At 40.4% G+C, this 17,655-nt stretch overlaps 1 protein-coding gene across 3 annotated transcripts in view; it reads right to left on the bottom strand.

Moving 5' to 3' along the window:
* LOC127879562 (UDP-N-acetylglucosamine--peptide N-acetylglucosaminyltransferase 110 kDa subunit-like) overlaps positions 1-17,655 on the bottom strand; it is a 53,773-nt gene that overhangs the window by 13,196 nt on the left and 22,922 nt on the right. For all 3 annotated transcript variants that reach the window (XM_052426495.1, XM_052426496.1, XM_052426497.1), the window contains 3 exons: positions 6,214-6,372; positions 5,891-5,980; positions 5,223-5,348 (listed from right to left, as the gene is read on the bottom strand). In XM_052426495.1, the coding sequence (XP_052282455.1) occupies positions 5,223-5,348; positions 5,891-5,980; positions 6,214-6,372 (375 nt within the window). The remainder of the gene's footprint in view (positions 1-5,222; positions 5,349-5,890; positions 5,981-6,213; positions 6,373-17,655) is intronic.

Below are 17,655 nucleotides of genomic sequence, written 5' to 3'. Positions count from 1 at the left end.
TGAAATCAGTTATGTATTGGTATTGAACAAGAAAGTGGTCGGATATAAGTGGAAAACATAAGTATTGTGATTAAAACTTGTGTCTGCTACAATTATACGAGTGGTTACGGAAATTACCGATCGTACAGATGTATTGACAAACAAAGGCCAAACGACCGAATAGCTTTCATATTTCAAGTTTATCAGCCTTGAAAGCATCACTTTTTTCAAATAAGAAGCAAAATCATACATTTATCAACCAGTAATAGTCAATAACACCAAAATCTTTGGGTACATCCATTTTGTTTTTCAGAAACCACGAAATGTATTATTTTCGGAAACCGACGATCGGTCATTTCCGGAACATCTCGGTAAATTTCAGCAGACAAGTTTTCGTCAAAAATTCTTATGTTTTCCGCAAATATTCTACCACTTTCTTGTTGTATACCAATACATAAATGATTTGAAAGTAATATTACATTGATTTTGGTCAGGAACACTTTATATAACTGCTAGAAAAGACATCTCAAATTTAGCGCATAAACCATTGAAAAATCATACTTCAGTTTATCCTTCTTATGATTGTTTTATCAGTTACTTTAGCTTCAGCCACCCACTTATTTTTGAAATTATGACACACTTATGTTTAAACTTGAGTTATTATATATTTTTAGTTATTTTTATTGAGAAACTTTTATCTTATAACACATTTTTGGTACAAAAATGTTAATTGTATTTATACAGTTTGAAAAAAATACATAGGTAAAGATTTACCTAAACTTGCTACACATGTAATATAAAATGCCAATAATTACAACAAAAATCACTTTTAAATAGAATGTTTTGTTTATTAGTCTTAAACAATATTAATGTTTTCATTTCAAAATTATAAAACACAATACATTAAATATTGTCCTATAAAAATGATGACATAACAGATTGTTAGGAAGATGTGAACAGAACGTTAACAGTATGCTTATTGAAATTAAAAACAACTAAAACATCTTTTTGTATTAATTTTCTGATCAAAAGTGGTATTTCTCGTTAGTATAGGAGATATTTTATCAAGAAAAAGCATTAGAATTTGGATTGTTTTGAAGAAAAGTGTGCATTTCATCCAGTATTGCCATGGAACCAGTTTTTGGTTAGAAATTCAATAACATTATTTTAAAGTTCATTACCCCTTGTTGCTAAAAAATTCATAAAAAATAGAATTTTCAAAGTAATCCATTAAAACAAAAAGAAAACGCTTTCTAATACCTTAAATATTATTCCTGCAGGCATTTGACATCAATTATTTATGTTTAAAAAATCATTGGTTCATGCTAGCAGAAGCAATTGAAGATCGAGCTGGTGTAACAGCCAGTAGTTGAAGTACTGAAGAAGCAGAGTACCGTGAACACGGAGATGTGCTCCTACTGTAGCCATAAGCTTGGTAAAGACTAGAGGGGCTGTTGCCAACCCAATTGGCATCGCTGGGAACTGGTATACCTGGCCTCGAAATGCAAAACGAAGGTACTTCCGGTAGTTTGGGTGTATAGAAACATGGAAGTACGCATATTCCAGGTCAAAGAAAAAAAACCAGTGCAGAGGTTTGATGGAATTCCTTATGAAGGAAGGAGTCTCCATCTTGAAAGTTGGTTTGAGTAGAAATGTGTTCAAAACTTAAGTTTATTTCTGGTCTCCAGGAACAATTTTTCTTATGAACAAGAAAAAGACGACTGTAAAATCCTGGAGAATAAGGGTCTGTAACCCTTACTACCGCCTGTTTTTCCAAAAGAACGAGAATGGACTCTTGAATCTGTGGATGTGGTGATACCAGCTCTACAGGGACGCGAGAGAGTGGAAATCTGTGAATGTTTTCGAATTGAAAAGTCAGGCCTTCAGTAACAAGATAATGAACCCAAGCGTCCTTAGTTATACGAAGCCAACGATTTAAAAAATGTAGAAGTTTGGCCCCTACTGGTATTTCCGGCATCGAATGAGAAGGTGGTAGAAATGGTAGGTACCTAGGGCTGGTAAGCAGGAGGTCCACCCTTGCCGGTAAAAGGTTTGGAATAACTCTTTATCCGGCTGAGACTTGTTCTTCCTACCAGATTTCTTAACAGACGATTTCTGAGAAACAGAAGGTCTGTTGAATGAAGACTGTTTGTTAGAACTGACCGAGGATTCAAGGAATGCCCTTTAGAGAAAAGGCTATTCCTCTTATCCTTCTTAACTACTGGATTTCCCATTGGTCTAGAAACAGGTCGCTTAAAGGCCCCTTGGCGCTGTCCAGAGTTGTTTCTAGCTAAAGAAGCATGAAGTTGATCATCTTGTCCGCTGAAATTGCGTCTTGTATCCTTCAACTAAAAAGAAATCCTGATGAGAGAGGTGCCGTTCTGAGAGAATTCATACCCGGTTCTAATAGAAAATCTTTAGTTAGAAAAGAATGGATAAGATCTATACGAATCCTAAGCATCTCCGACATTGAAGAAGCAGCATTATGTGAAACGGACAATGTCGTTTGTGAAAGATGAATTAACAAATCACGAAGTTCTTCAAGAACCGAGTCCGACCAATCACACCAATTACACACCAACTGCAAAATAGTTGCTAGCATGAGGTTTATCTGGTTGGTAAGACCTAAAGATCTGCATTCTCTCACTTCCAAATGTTCCAACATTGAATAAGGAACAGAAACAGAAGTTGAAGAAGTAGGCATATTAAGCAACAGCTTATTGATGTCAAGATCCTGAACCAGTAATTTGGCAAAATCCAAGCCGAAGTTGGATCTGGTACAGAACACTTGTAGCTTCTAGTACGTTTATTATGCTTAGGATAAGATAAATCCTTAGGCACTTTCCACAGTTCTCCTCTTTAGGAATGGTCTTATAAGCTGATTCCAAAGATTGAAAAACTGATAAGACAGTAGAAACCAATAGGAAGGCATGTATCAAGGCGAGAAGTAGCCGTAGAAAGCCTGTTGGGATCAAATGTACGAACTAATTTTCCGTGATAGAGATCGTCGAATTAGTAGACATCTCCGCAGGTCTTAGGCAATTATCATCACCAAGAATTGAAATATTAGTTCATAGATCTGATTAATTGATGACAAATATTGATAAGTGTCAACATTGGAATCTGCCTCTGAATCCGCCTCATTGTCTACAACACCAGCAGTGTGTATAGAATCAGCGGAAATATAAGTGGAAATACTAGGTCGATTATCATGCACCAGATTGCGAGTATCTGATAATGATGAATGACAATCTACACAATCAACACCCTGACAATTAAAACCGGAAGATGACAGTAAATTATCAGGATTGACTAGTACAAATTGTACATACGAATCTTGAAGCCATAACGTGTCCGGATCAGACAGTGCCGTAGCAGGAGCTACCCGAATAGGTAACGTAGCCGATACCCGTGGAGCAGAGTATGTATCTGTAGTGGTGAGAAAAACACCAGAAGACAAGGTCTGTGAAGTAGTATCAGTCACAGCAACATTTGTTAATGTTAAACTGGAAACTGGATCTGGTACATAGGGTACAGCAACATAACAATCCAAGGCAGGATAGTACTGTGTAGGATAAGGGTAGTCAGAGCGACACTGTCTACATGAAGCATGACTACGAGTTTTATTTCCTATGCAGAGAAACAGATCGGCTTTGATGGGAACGACGTCTCCTAGAATAACGTCTCCTAGAGTCTCCAGATCATGGGTATTGATCATATCGACGCCGTGAATGAGGACTACTCGATAAAGGAGATCGTGTACGACGTCTACCTCTATTTTCAGTACTAGTTGACAACTCAGATGCCTTTGAAGAAGAAGAGGAATATATCGATGATGATGATCGATGTCTCTTTCTCGATCGATGACCGGTGAACTGTGACCGGTAGTACTGACCAGTGACCGGTAGGATTGACAGGTGACCAGACCGGTCCTTGGTGACCGGTGGTATTGACCGGTGACCGGACCGGTCAATGTTGATAGAAGACCGGTGACCGGACCGGTCCCTGGTGACCAGACCGGTTACTGTTGATAGATGACCGGTGGTATTGACCGGTAGTATTGACCGGTGACCAGACCAGTCCCTGGTGATGGGTGGTATTTGCCGGTGACTGGTGACCTGACATGTCCCCGGTACCACGGACCGGTCCCCAGTACCTCGGACCGGACCGGTCCCTGGAACCAACCACGGACCTGTGCCATGGACCGGTCCCCGGTCCGTTACCCGGTGACGTACCAGTCATACTATGACCAGTGTTGTCACCGGGCAATGACCGTATGGCGGCTGCCAAATGGTCCGGCATTGGTCGTAGTCCTTGACCAATGCCATCGAGCATAGACCGGCTGACGGTTGTCAACATATAGTCTGATGTTGATCGACTTTCTAATGAAGTTAGCATAGTACGATCTTCATCTTGCCCTATACCCGGTGACTGATGCTGCAAATACTCGTCTGTAGTCTGTAAAGTCACCGGGTATTTCTTATCTGATAAAGGTTCATCTGCCTGTTTTCTGCTCAGAAACGTTCTGCAACAATTTTGCTTTGTGCCACGTCGCATCGTCCCACGCACTACAAACAGAGCATTTATGATCAAAAGTACAATAAGTACATTACAAATAAGTATTGTGGGAATCCCACGAATCCTTAATGTGACCACGTGAACCTCTAGTTTGTAAATTCATTCTTATTCTGAAATTAGAACAAGAAAAGAATCCACATAAGAAAACAGTGTAAAACGAACAAAATATCTGAAATATTCAGTTTAACAAATTATTTACACTGCAAATAATAGTCAATAACTTGTTGACATAAATCACGAAATCCTCGCGCTCAATTCATGAGCACATGTAAAAACCCAGCAAAATGTGAAAAACAATTAATTATCAACAAAATAATACAAGAAAAGATTTCTGAATGAAGTAGAAACGATAAATTATACAATTCACCCATTTCAAACCCTAATCCACCACGCAGAATTGAACAAAAAGTCCAAATATAAAGCCGATACAAAATGGCGATCTGCACAGTGTGTCTCCATAAAAGTAAGATGAGTTACAGTTCTTGATTTCCGGTTAGGTTACATTGGACTATGTTTAACCTGATCTGTTTTCAGTAAGAGCGGTGGCTGAATTCTGGCACTTGAAGATTTCTGGAGAAGCTAACCCACCTAGAAAGGTATAGCTAGGGATAGCAGGTATGTATTTATGACATTAAAAAAGATTTAACACAAGATATAGAACCTACCTGTACTGGGGCAGGTTTAAGTGCAAACAATTCATTCCTGGCCCCCTTGGTGTAGCCGTTCATGTTGACCAGGATGTGGATACCGTCAGCATTAATACGGTCAGCCGCCTTGCCATTGCAGGGAATCTATTGGGAGATTTTATTATCCAACTAGTTTATAATTTGTTTTAACATGACTGCATTAGAAGCCTCATTGAGAAATGATACTCTGTTATTTAATTCAACTTTATCAGACAATCTGAAAAGTGCCAAATGAAACCTCTGTCCCATAATGCACTGTTCACTTTACACTTCTGAAAAATTGAAAAGACCTGTGTTTGTGTTTATCAAATTCTGAAACACATTTATCATTTTAAATGGTCAGAATAATTTTGTTTGATTGATTGTCATTATTTTAATTTGTTTAATGGATATCTATGCCTATTACAGAAGCGGTATGTATACAGTTATCCATACAGTAGGGTTTATATGCATGTATTTGTGAATGATGATACAACATGGCAATGATTCAATGAATGAGCTCAGAACATTAAATGTGGATATGTTTACATCACAGTCTTGTGGCTTTGATCCCGTCATTCGTGTTATGTTGAAGTTACAATGTATGGATTAACTATTTAAGCTAAATCATGAATAAGAACAGCAATGGACCATGACAGAAACCTCACCTGTGACAGGTCAACAAAGTGCTCAGCTTCACTGGACACCTTTGCCCTGAAGTTTGTACCATCATCAGGAGTCAAAGCGTAGCAGAAAATCTGTGCAATATAAATCAGCTTCAGTGAGTTCAAAAAGTTCTTAAAGATCTTTCACAGAAAATCCTCCACTAGTACATTTGTATATGGGTTTGCTAAAATTCATTTTAACAATGGTCAAAGATTTAACATTTTTCGCTACAAGCTATCATACAAGAATTCAGTTTTATTCTTTTTCAGACCTACTTATTTTGATGACGAAGGCATCAATTAATGTAAATGATAGAGCCACTCACCTCCACAGAGTCCTTGTCATGCATGCCGGGAACACTCTGCATGAGGTGTGACGTGGGGTGGTTACCAAAGTCTGAGCTCACATAGCCTATACGCAGTCTCCCTCCACTGGCTGACAGGTCCTTGGGGTGATCATATGGAGGCTTGTGGAGAATGTTGATCTAGAAAACAGTAAAGTAGGGTGATCATATGGGGGCTTGTGGAGAATGTTGATCTGGGAAACAGTAAAGTAGGGTGATCATATGGGGGCTTGTGCAGAATGTTGATCTAGAAAACAGTAAAGTAGGGTGATCATATGGGGGCTTGTAGAGAATGTTGATCTGGGAAACAGTAAAGTAGGGTGATCATATGGGGGCTTGTGCAGAATGTTGATCTGGGAAACAGTAAAGTAGGGTGATCATATGGGGGCTTGTGCAGAATGTTGATCTGGGAAACAGTAAAGTAGGGTGATAATATGGGGGCTTGTGGAGAATGTTGATCTAGAAAACAGTAAAGTAGGGTGATCATATGGGGGCTTGTGGAGAATGTTGATCTGGGAAACAGTAAAGTAGGGTGATCATATGGGGGCTTGTGCAGAATGTTGATCTGGGAAACAGTAAAGTAGGGTGATCATATGGGTGCTTGTGGAGAATGTTGATCTGGGAAACAGTTAAGTAGGGTGATCATATGGGGGCTTGTGGAGAATGTTGATCTGGGAAACAGTTAAGTAGGGTGATCATATGGGGGCTTGTGGAGAATGTTGATCTGGGAAACAGTAAAGTAAGGTAATCATATGGGAGCTTGTGAAGAATGTTGATCTGGGAAACAGTAAAGTAGGGTGATCATATGGAAGGCTTGTGGAGAATGTTGATCTGGGAAACAGTAAAGTAGGGTGATCATATGGAGGGCTTGTGGAGAATATTGATCTGGGAAACAGTAAAGTAAGGTAATCATATGGGAGCTTGTAAAGAATGTTGATCTGGGAAACAGTTAAGTAGGGAAATAATATATGGGCTTGTGGCGAATGTAGATCTGGGAAAAAAATAAGACTTAAAGGAATATAATTTGCATAAGCTTGTAATTCTATCACAAATACAACCATGCTCATGCAAAAAAAATGGATCTTATTCCATATACTGCTAGGGAAGCTCCAGACCAGCCTGCACATTTGCATGGACTGATAAGCTGATAATATCTGACAGGGTGGCTGGCAGGCTGATCTGGAGCTTAGCTGGTCCCATATGGCATAAGACCCATTCTTGAATGAATGCAGCTCAGATACTTAATATAAATTATAAGTTAACTATAAATATGATCTTGATCAGTGTAACTATCAATTAACAAGAGATGTGTTTGTCAGAAACACAATGCCCCCTATTGCGGCGCCGCTTTGAAGCCATATATTTGACCTTTAACCTTGAAGGATGACCTTGACGGATGACCTTGACCTTTCACCACTCAAATTGTGCAGCTCCATTAGATAATAATGCATGCCAAATATCAAGTTGCTATCTTCAATTATGCAAAAGTTATTGCAAAACTTTAACGAAGGTAAAAGTTTTGGGACACACATATACAATGAATAAAAGACAGACAGACAGACAGACAGACAGACAGACAGACAGACAGACAGACAGACAGACAGACAGACAGACAGACAGACAGACCAGCCAAAAACAATATGCCCCCCATCTTTTGATCCGGGGGCATAAAAAATAAATAACATTGATTAACATACAAAACATCAAAACATAAGACTTATTAATTTCTGAATATAAATTAATAATATTTATTTTCGCGGAAACGAATGTTGTTTACTGGTTTCTATAGATACGATTACGGATGTAACGTTATGTACGGAATGCTTCGGTCAAGTTCGTTAAAACAATGAAATTACGCATTTCCGTATCACGTGATATTACGTCATTCCGCCTTTTGCAAACTGCCTGTGCTTTCGTTCGGATCGTAAACAAACTTAATTTAAATTAAATCTCGTATCATCTAAAATAATGCCGCGTGGAACAAAGTGGAAATTACCTGAAACTTTGGTAGAGGCTGGAGAGGACGATACCCGGCTCTTACAACCGGACCCACGTAGAGGCTTTATTGATTTTGAGCAGATAATAAGGGCATCTAAAATCGATCCTCCTATTACTACACGTAACGTTGAGGGGTGCGGTGTTCGCGGGGAATCAACTCTAAGTTTCCCGGCAATCGAAAATACACAAGTTCAATCTCTTGCTTTGGCTATTCATCAGGGTCAAAACATGATAAGTTGTCAGGAATTAACGCGCTTATCAAATGATGACTTGGCTGCGCACGTGCCAGCCGCATTGAAACAACAAATTTCTAGAGGCGAATATGTCAATTTGGCTTTACTGTTAAAAGGTGCCTTCGAATTATCCGCTTTTTGTAACGGTAGTGTTTTGCAACTTTCGGCAGAGGGCACTCTTGAACAGCGCCCTAAGGAGTGTAGGGATAAAATCTATAACATCGAACGGTGGTCGGACGCTTTCTTGATTTATGCGTCAATCTACCTTAGCACGCGACCCGATAAAGTGCAGGAAATTTTGCATTACATGTGGACAATTCGCGAGTGTGCGTCACGCCAGGGGGGTTTTGCATGGCGAGAGTACGATGAAAAGTTTTGTCTGCGCCAGGCCTTGCACCCTACATCTTGGGCGTCAATCAATAATGATCTTTGGTGGCGATGCATGCAAACACGGGCCCATGAGCGACAGGGGACGCCAACAGCTAATAACTTGTGTCACCACTTTAACGAGGGACACTGCATGTGGCCCAATTGTCGGTTTACACACGCATGTTCAGAATGCGGATCTCGACATCCGGTCATTAACTGTCCTTTGCGCCTCAGCCCTATCAGCGTCGCGGGGGCGCCTCGTTTTCAAAGGGGACGGGGATTTCATCCATTTCAACCATGGCCCAAATGGCACGGGAACAACCGTGGCACCCCAAATAGGTTCTAAATGGAACGCTAATTTTCCCTGTAATCATGACCTACTTAATCTCGCACCATCGCCGGTGAATATCAAAATATTACGTGAATATTTAACATCGTATAATTCTACAGATCGAAATGACCTTTTAAATGGTTTTACAAATGGGTTTTCAATGCATTATAACGGACCCAGAGTCAGTAGATTTAGAAAAAACTTAGTCTGCAATCGCAAATGCGGATATAATTCAAGATAATATAAATAAGGAGATTTTGGCGGGGAGGTTGGCTGGGCCTTTCAGCGAACAACCTTTTTCTAATTTCATGGTTTCCCCAGTTGGCCTGGTGCCAAAAAAGACACCAGGTGAATTTAGGATGATTCATTACCTTTCTTTTCCAGAGGGTAACTCGGTTAATGACTTCATTGTTAAAACAAATTTTTTAAATAAAATTCATTTTAATTATTAAATACTTACCTGTTATCGTATGCTTATACTTTCCAAGGGGAAATAACTCATCCGGAATTTTAACTGGGAATCCGCCACCTCAATACCGTAATACAGGCCAGGTTAAACATAGTGCAATGCAACCTAGCCAAAAATCGGTAACCAACCCTCAATATTCTTTCAATATATATACAAAAATATTAATCGAATAGCGGGGTGGGAGGTGGGACTTACCGATAACAGGTAAGTATTTAATAATTAAAATGAATTTTATTTAAAAAATTTGTTTTAATGTCATAAATACTGACCTGTTATCGTATGCTGATTTTGCAGCTGCGGTGGGAAGGTTCGTATATATTTTCCCAACACAGTAGAACCCATAAACAGGGTTATCAGCTAATGATATCAAGTAATCTTCGTTAAAACGGTATTAATTATGACTTCTCGGACAGAGTAATATGTCTATGTCGTAAAGAAGACACTACCGTTAGTGAAACCACAACAAGCCCAAACGTATACAAATTGTATTGTTGGCACTTCAGAAAACGAAGATAAAAAGATGACAAGGTGGTCGGATTCCTCCAGTAAACAGCTTAGAGCACGTCAAAAAGTGGGGTGTGATTAATATATGCCCACAAAACAGACAGAGCTCTTAATTCATGCGGTCAGATCCTAAAAAGGAATGAATCCTTAGATAGGATAAGATTAACTTTCCTTAGTCGAGGTCTAACCCCGAGAAATAGAAGCCGCAGACACATCTCCCCCCCCCTTTTTTGGGGGAAATGAAGAGTGTCTTTGAGAACCTCGAATGGACTTCTGACTAACACTGCTGAGATAGAACTTCAAAGCCCTGATTGCCCAAAGAAGTTTATCCTCATCTTCATGACTACCAGTTTAAGAAAACTTGGAAACTTGAAGGTAGAAGCCATATAGAGGACTTGATATTAAGCAAGGAATCCTGGCTGACACAACAAAGTGAAAACGACAATAGATCCAACTGGAATTGGTCGTATTCAACAGAAAAAGCATGAATTTCACCGTATGGTAAAAGCCATAATAAGAAGGAAAACCGTCTTAAAATTATATTGGAACTGTTAATAAGCCTGATGAAAAAGGTTCATAGGGAGCTCATTAAGCATCCCAACATGTTACACAAGTCAAAACCGCTTAAGAAGGTAAAGGAACGAAAAACATAGTGTTGACGTTCCATAGTTTGGATCAGTTCCAAAATAGGTAAGACAGCACAGAGTTGCGATGACTTACACAAAACAAGGTATACGAGAGCATAATCTCTATCCTTTGATGAAGAAAAGAACAAATTTCTTATCATCAAGAAAAAGATGAGAAAAACCTCTATGTATCTAGCAGAGTGATTAAGGTAATAACTATGCTCTCAATTACCCAGTAAAAAAAATGAATTTCCATAGAACCTTTATACAGTTCTGATGGAATTATCCTTGCACAAGTAACAAGGATTGAAACTCTAACAGAAAAACGTTCTTCTGTAGAGATAACTAAAAGTTATTAATGGCCAGACATGAAGTGGCACATGTTTGGATCAGTAAAAATATGTCTCAGTGAGATATGATATTTGACCTGTGAAGAAGTTTCCTGAAAATAATTGTACAGGAGACTTAAAAGGTCGTAGAACCATAATCCCATGGTTCATTACGTATATTTCATGAAATTATGGCAAAAACTCAGTTATTGCAAAAACTCACCAAGAAGGCAAGATATTCCAGTTTATGTCAATGGACGAATGTATAACAATCGCACACCCTGCTGGATCGATTTCTGTGAACTGCATTGTTGACGTTGTTCAGCATACCGGTATACACTGCGATATACGATCGCATAACGCTAATAACTAGCGTTTGATGATAAACAACATTCTTTGATATACTATGTACACCATGCAACTCGTCTGCAACTTCACTGGCGCGCATGCGCGATTACATTATTGAACCCAACGGAAAAATAATTCGAAAGAAAGAACTGCAGGACAAAAGGTCCAACAGGGCGTTGAGACGAACTGGTATGAGAAAGACGATAGAGAAAATTTGTTGTTCTTGCAAAGAACGAATAAGTTCCTGATTTCCAGTTACAAGGAGTGATAATATGATCACCTCCGTGTCTGTAAGTAAACCACGACCGATGTGTGATAGTTGAAACCATCACAAAGGAATCGTGAAAATGTGTTGTAAATGAAAAACAGCTAAAAAGAATTTTTGCTTTTCAAGATGTATATGTGCAGGTGATATTCGTTAGGATACCACATAATTGAGAAAATCAAGATACGTTGTTCTATGTGATCGTCCATAACCTTATCTGCTCACATCTGTATAAGATGTAAGGAAGGTTGTGGTAGAATAAACTATATTCTTGCCAAGATAATCTTCTAGTCTAGACACCACTGAATAGTGGTAAATAATGACAAAAAGATGGAAATCTGTGTCATTAAATAATCCCGAGATTAATACAATTATCTTAAAAATAAAGCTGAAACGGACGTAAGAAAAGACGTCTCAGCAGAAGGACCGGTGACCGGACCGGTAAATACCGACCGGTGACCGGAACCATTTGTCAAGGATGGGTGGGCAAAGAAACCACGGCAAGCCGAACTTTCCCACTCCAAACACACTTGAAAATTGGTAGAATAGGACAGTGTTTAACACTTATAAGTTAATGACCTATCTACAGAATATAGCCTCTTCTTGAACCAATAACAGGCGCCTTTAAAATCCTGGATAATACAGGTCGCGAAGTCATCGATTTGCGAAGTACGGAAATATGATTGATAGTGGTACCTCCGGAATCGGAGGTGTGATGGCAGAAAAAGGTGAAAACCCTAGGGGTAACCTTAAGCGGGTCCACGCTTGCCGGTAGAATGCATGGAAGTCTTAAATTCTGACTTTATTAATCCATTTACTTCAAGACTTCTAACCTGGACGAATTCCGAAAGGAATACGACCAGTTATAGGAAGACGGCCTGTTATGGCCAGAAGTGTAATAGAAGAATAACTTTAAGATGAGGTCCCTCCAGATCCTAGGATCTAAGATCTGAGTTCAATAGGTCCTAAGCCATCTACAAGACTGTAGCCGCTATGCGGTCAATCTGATAGGCAATCCTATGTATCAGAACTCTTGTTGATTCCAGTAGCTTGAAAATATGCACTGCCGTAGGAGCAATAGAAAAGCAGAAGTCGATACAAATGTCGTCTTGCTAATCCTGCTAGCGTCATTAATGTGTCCCAACTGTTCCGTGACACTGACTGCAAAGTCTGTAGCCGACAGGTAAAGGCGGTTAAAACAATTCATCCTTCGGGTCTCGAACATAAATTAATAGAGGTCAAATAGTAATGTTCGACCTCAATGCTAATCTCCGAGCCCACTTCAGCCGATCTATCTGCAAGACCAGTAGTCTGCATGTAGCCGGTTGAGATAGAAGTACAAATAACAGATATAGCATGATTTGGTGACCGTCGCCAGTAGAAAATCAGTATTGAAAAACACAAAAAGTCATGTAGATTGTTGAATCCATAAAATATAGTATTCAATACAATCATAGCCAGGGGTATACAACTATGTAATGTAGACGATACCCGTGATACTAAAAATTGACCGATGAAAACACAGTGGAATACCGGTAATTGGTAAGTGGTGACCGAACCGGACCGGTCAATGACCGGTAACTGTAGCCCGGTGAACGGACCAGTCATAATATGACCGGTGACGTTACCAGTTAAAGACCGAAAAAATGGTGGAATCCAAATGGTCTGTTATCAATGTCAAGCACTGCTCGGAAAAGAAGATCATGCCAAAAAAATCCAATCCGATGGCGATGAGACATCACTTATTCTGACCGGTGATCAGTGATCGGTGATATGACCGATGAATGGTGACCGATGTCCGGTGATCGGGACCGGTATAATATAACTGCGTCAGAATGGAAATATCTGGTGCAGAAGAATGACCATCCACGAAGTCATCTGATAATGTTAACCGGAAAACAACGGTAGATTATCAGTATTAATAGGCATAAGTGTCCTTGTAGTCGTAGTGGAGAAAAGAACAGCTTATCCCGAAGCCTGAATGTTAAACGAACTAGTGTTCGTATACAACTACGGCTCGGTGACTGCAACATGTGTGGATGCCATAAGAAGAACCATCACACGTGGAATGGAGACATGATATTCCTAAAGGAATAAAATGGAGAACGTCGATATGACCAGTAGGTTCATTAACGCCTACGTGAGAAGTGGCGACATCCATATAACTTCGATGCCGAAATATTGTTCGGCTACGCTGGAAATATTGTCTTCTACAATATTGTCTCCGTGAGCATTGACATGATCGCTTACGAGCGTATCAACGCCGAGAACTGCTCAATGAAGGAGAGGTATGTTCGATAAATATCCAGTGGTGCTCAATGCAGTCCGCTGATGTCTACGTGAAGGTTGACGACGTCCTCGTTTCCTGCGATGTCGAGATCTGGATCGGCCGAGATGTGGATCGGCTGCGATGAGACCGAGATCTTCTAGAATAACGTCTCCGTGAGTGACGACGTGATCGCTTACGAGAGCCGCGACGATGAGAACTGCTCGACGAAGAAGAGCGTGTCCGATGTCTAATCCTTGATGAAGACGATGTATTCAACGAAGAATAGGAGAATAATTCAATGAAGAAGACCGAGTTCTTCTTCTTGACCGGTGACTGGTGTTATCGGTGGCAGGCCTAACTGATGACTGTTGACCGGTGACCGGAGCGGTGATCAATGACCGGACCGGTGACCGGACCGGACCGTTGACATGACCGGACCGGTGACATGACCGGACCGGTGACATGACCGGTGACCGGACCGGACCGGTGACATGACCGGTGACCGGACCGGTGACATGACCGGTGACCGGACCGGACCGGTGATCAATGACCGGACCGGTGACCGGACCGGACCGGTGACATGACCGGTGACCGGACCGGTGACATGACCGGTGACCGGACCGGACCGGTGACCGGACCGGTGATCAATGACCGGACCGGTGACCGGACCGGACCGGTGACCGGACTGGACCGGTGACCGGACCGGACCGCAGGCTGTCAAGTGACATTTTTTCAAAAAGTAGGAAAAAATAGGAACTACTTTTGCAAGAAAAGTAGGAAAAAAGTAGGAAAAAGTAGGAACTTTTCCCTCAAAAGTAGGAATACATTATACTTATTTTTTAGACACAGGTCCAGGAAACATAGCTTGAAACAGAGCAGGAGTGCCATCACATGTTCTGTATGGATACCCACTTGAAGCTACCTTAAGGGCCCAGAAGATTTCAGCCTTTTGTACCTGTTCCTTGTGTGATGGATGTACTTGCATACAGATAGATTTATCCCCACAACCCTGAGAGCTGCTTGGCTTTTGGGCACTTCCAAACAAACGCTTTTGTGAATTATCATGCATGTATTTCATGTTTTCCTTGTGTTTTTATCCATCTGCATGACTTATAAGTTGATTAGCACCAGAATTACTACAAGATGGACTTCATTCAGACAGTACAATATCTTGCAAACTCATTGCCGGTATCTCTCTTGCACCATGATCCCAGTGTTTTTCCACTGTTGTCCAACTTCTCCATCCATGAAGGGTTAAACTTTGTTTTCCCACTAGAAATGTTAGCACTTATAGTGTATCTATGATAATTAAGTTTCAAGCAAAGCTACCCTGATAAAGAAGTATACATGTAATTAGATGCTGTTCATTTTGGTGTATCATCAAATAAGTGGTTAGAGGTCTTCTGTGTATCGATATAAAAATGGTAATTATATTGTGCATGTTATATCCTTAAGCAGAAGACAAAATTTATTTAGTGATACACCAACTTGTTGTACAAGATTAATACTAGTATATAAAGCAGTGTAAATGCTCTGCTACAGCTACATTGTGAAACCTTTAAATTGACAATAGGGTGCAGTTATAATGACTTAAGTTACATTCAAAATGACTGGTCATTGCAGAGCAGATTATGCAACTGGAGATAGGACCTTATCACCTGACATCTTTTATGACAGCATTGATTGGGCAATGAAACAGTTGCACTACATTGTTTATTCCAGTTTCAAATAATGGCTTTTACATTATTGATGACTTTGCGGGAGTGTAATAATGCCGTTTAATAATTTTAATACTTCGCTTTAACACCTTGAAGTTACCTCACTAGCTATGGCATCATTAGACAAGAATTGTGTTTGTCCCAAACACAATGCCCCTGTGTGTGTATTTCCATGTTTATGAGGTCCCTCCGCGCCTGAGGCTGCATTAGGTGAGGACCCAGAGTGTGTCCCAGCACTCCTTCCTAATCAGATTTTAGACTCACGAAAGTTGGGACGAATTTTAAATGATAGCTGCAATTTCCAGCTATTTATTGTTTTTACTGAAAGATTTTTAATTTAGGCGTGGTCTTGTGCTGTGGGGGGAAACCGGAGTACCCGGAGGAAACCCACCTGTCCGGTATGGTGACCACCAACCAGACTCACATGCGCCGGGAACGGGAATCGAACCCGGGTCGCCTAGGTGAGAAGCGAACGTGCTAACCACTGCGCTAGCCGGACAGCCGCAAACACAATGCCCACTATTGCGCAGCTTTGAAATAAAATTTCAATATATCATTTGGCAGGTTTAGAAATTATCTCCCTTTTAAAGCTTATTACTTCCCTTGGATTGTATTTTTTAACTTTTGACCTTGAAGGACGACCTTCACCTTGCACCACTCAAAATGTGCAGCTTCATGAGATACACATGCATGCCAAATATCAAGTTGCTATCTTCAATATTGCAAAAGTTATGGCCCATATTAAAGTTTTCGGACGGACACACACACACAGACAGACAGACAAACGGACTGACAGTACAACTGCAATATGCCACCCTACCGGGAGCATAAAAATGTATCAGGGCATTTAGGCTCTGTGCATTTATCTTTAATTACTAAACATGATGTACCTATGATATCAATAGAACATCATATCCGTTGTCATGTACTAATACAGAATTTATTACATTATATTTGTAAATGATGAAAACTCGGCAAAGCATCAGTTTTATCTTTTTTCCAATAACTTGTGTAATAAATTCCATATTACATAACCACTCATACAATGCATGTATCTCTATATCTCTACATTCCAAACAGCAATATCATGTAAACATGCATAAGGTTTGGTCAAATTGTTGTCAATGGAAACAAAATAAAACTGGAATAAACAATGGGTTCCCTCAACTCTTGCATCACTGGGAACTGTGTAAGGTAGTGAAGTCTGCAGTGTACAAATGCTAAGGAAGTAAACAAGGCACTATTGTTACTTTAAAAAAAAAAAAAAAAATTAATTTTAAAAGTTACATAAGAAATAAATATTTATGCTCCTGAAGAGGTGCTAGCAGACAGTCAGCATGGGTTGTCAGGTCACATCTAGATGAATGCACATTAACAGGGATACAGTCATGCCATAGATTCATTCATCCTGCAAGTTTACTTAGTAAACTCTTTAAAAAAAATATTCTCCATTGAAAATGAAAAAGTAGGAATAGTAGGAAGATTTGGTAAAAAAATAGGAAAAAGTAGGATCCTGATGAAAAAGTAGGAAATAGTAGGAAAAAGTAGGAAAAAGTATGACCGCTTGACAGCCTGGGACCGGTGACATGACCGGTGACCGGACCGGACCGGTGACCGGACCGGACCGGTGACCGGACCGGTGATCAATGACCGGACCGGACCGGTGACATGACCGGTGACCGGACCGGCCGGTCAGACGTCGATCAATGGTCCGTGATCAACGTCCCCGGTGACGTACCGGTCATATCATGACCAGTGTTGTCACCGGATAATGACCGTATGGCGGATGCCAAATGGTCCGGCATTGGTCGATGTCCTTGACCAATGCCATCGGGCAAAGACCGGCTGACGGGTGTCGCCATATGGTCTGATGTTGACCGACTGTCTAAGAGACTTAGCATAGTACGGTCGCGATCGTGCCCGATACCCGGTGACTGATACTGCAACTATCATCCATGATCTGCG

The sequence above is a fragment of the Dreissena polymorpha genome, chromosome 4 (genome assembly GCF_020536995.1).
Source record: "Dreissena polymorpha isolate Duluth1 chromosome 4, UMN_Dpol_1.0, whole genome shotgun sequence".
NCBI classification, from domain to species: Eukaryota; Metazoa; Mollusca; class Bivalvia; order Myida; family Dreissenidae; genus Dreissena; species Dreissena polymorpha.
This window is presented reverse-complemented; position numbering and strand designations above follow the sequence as displayed.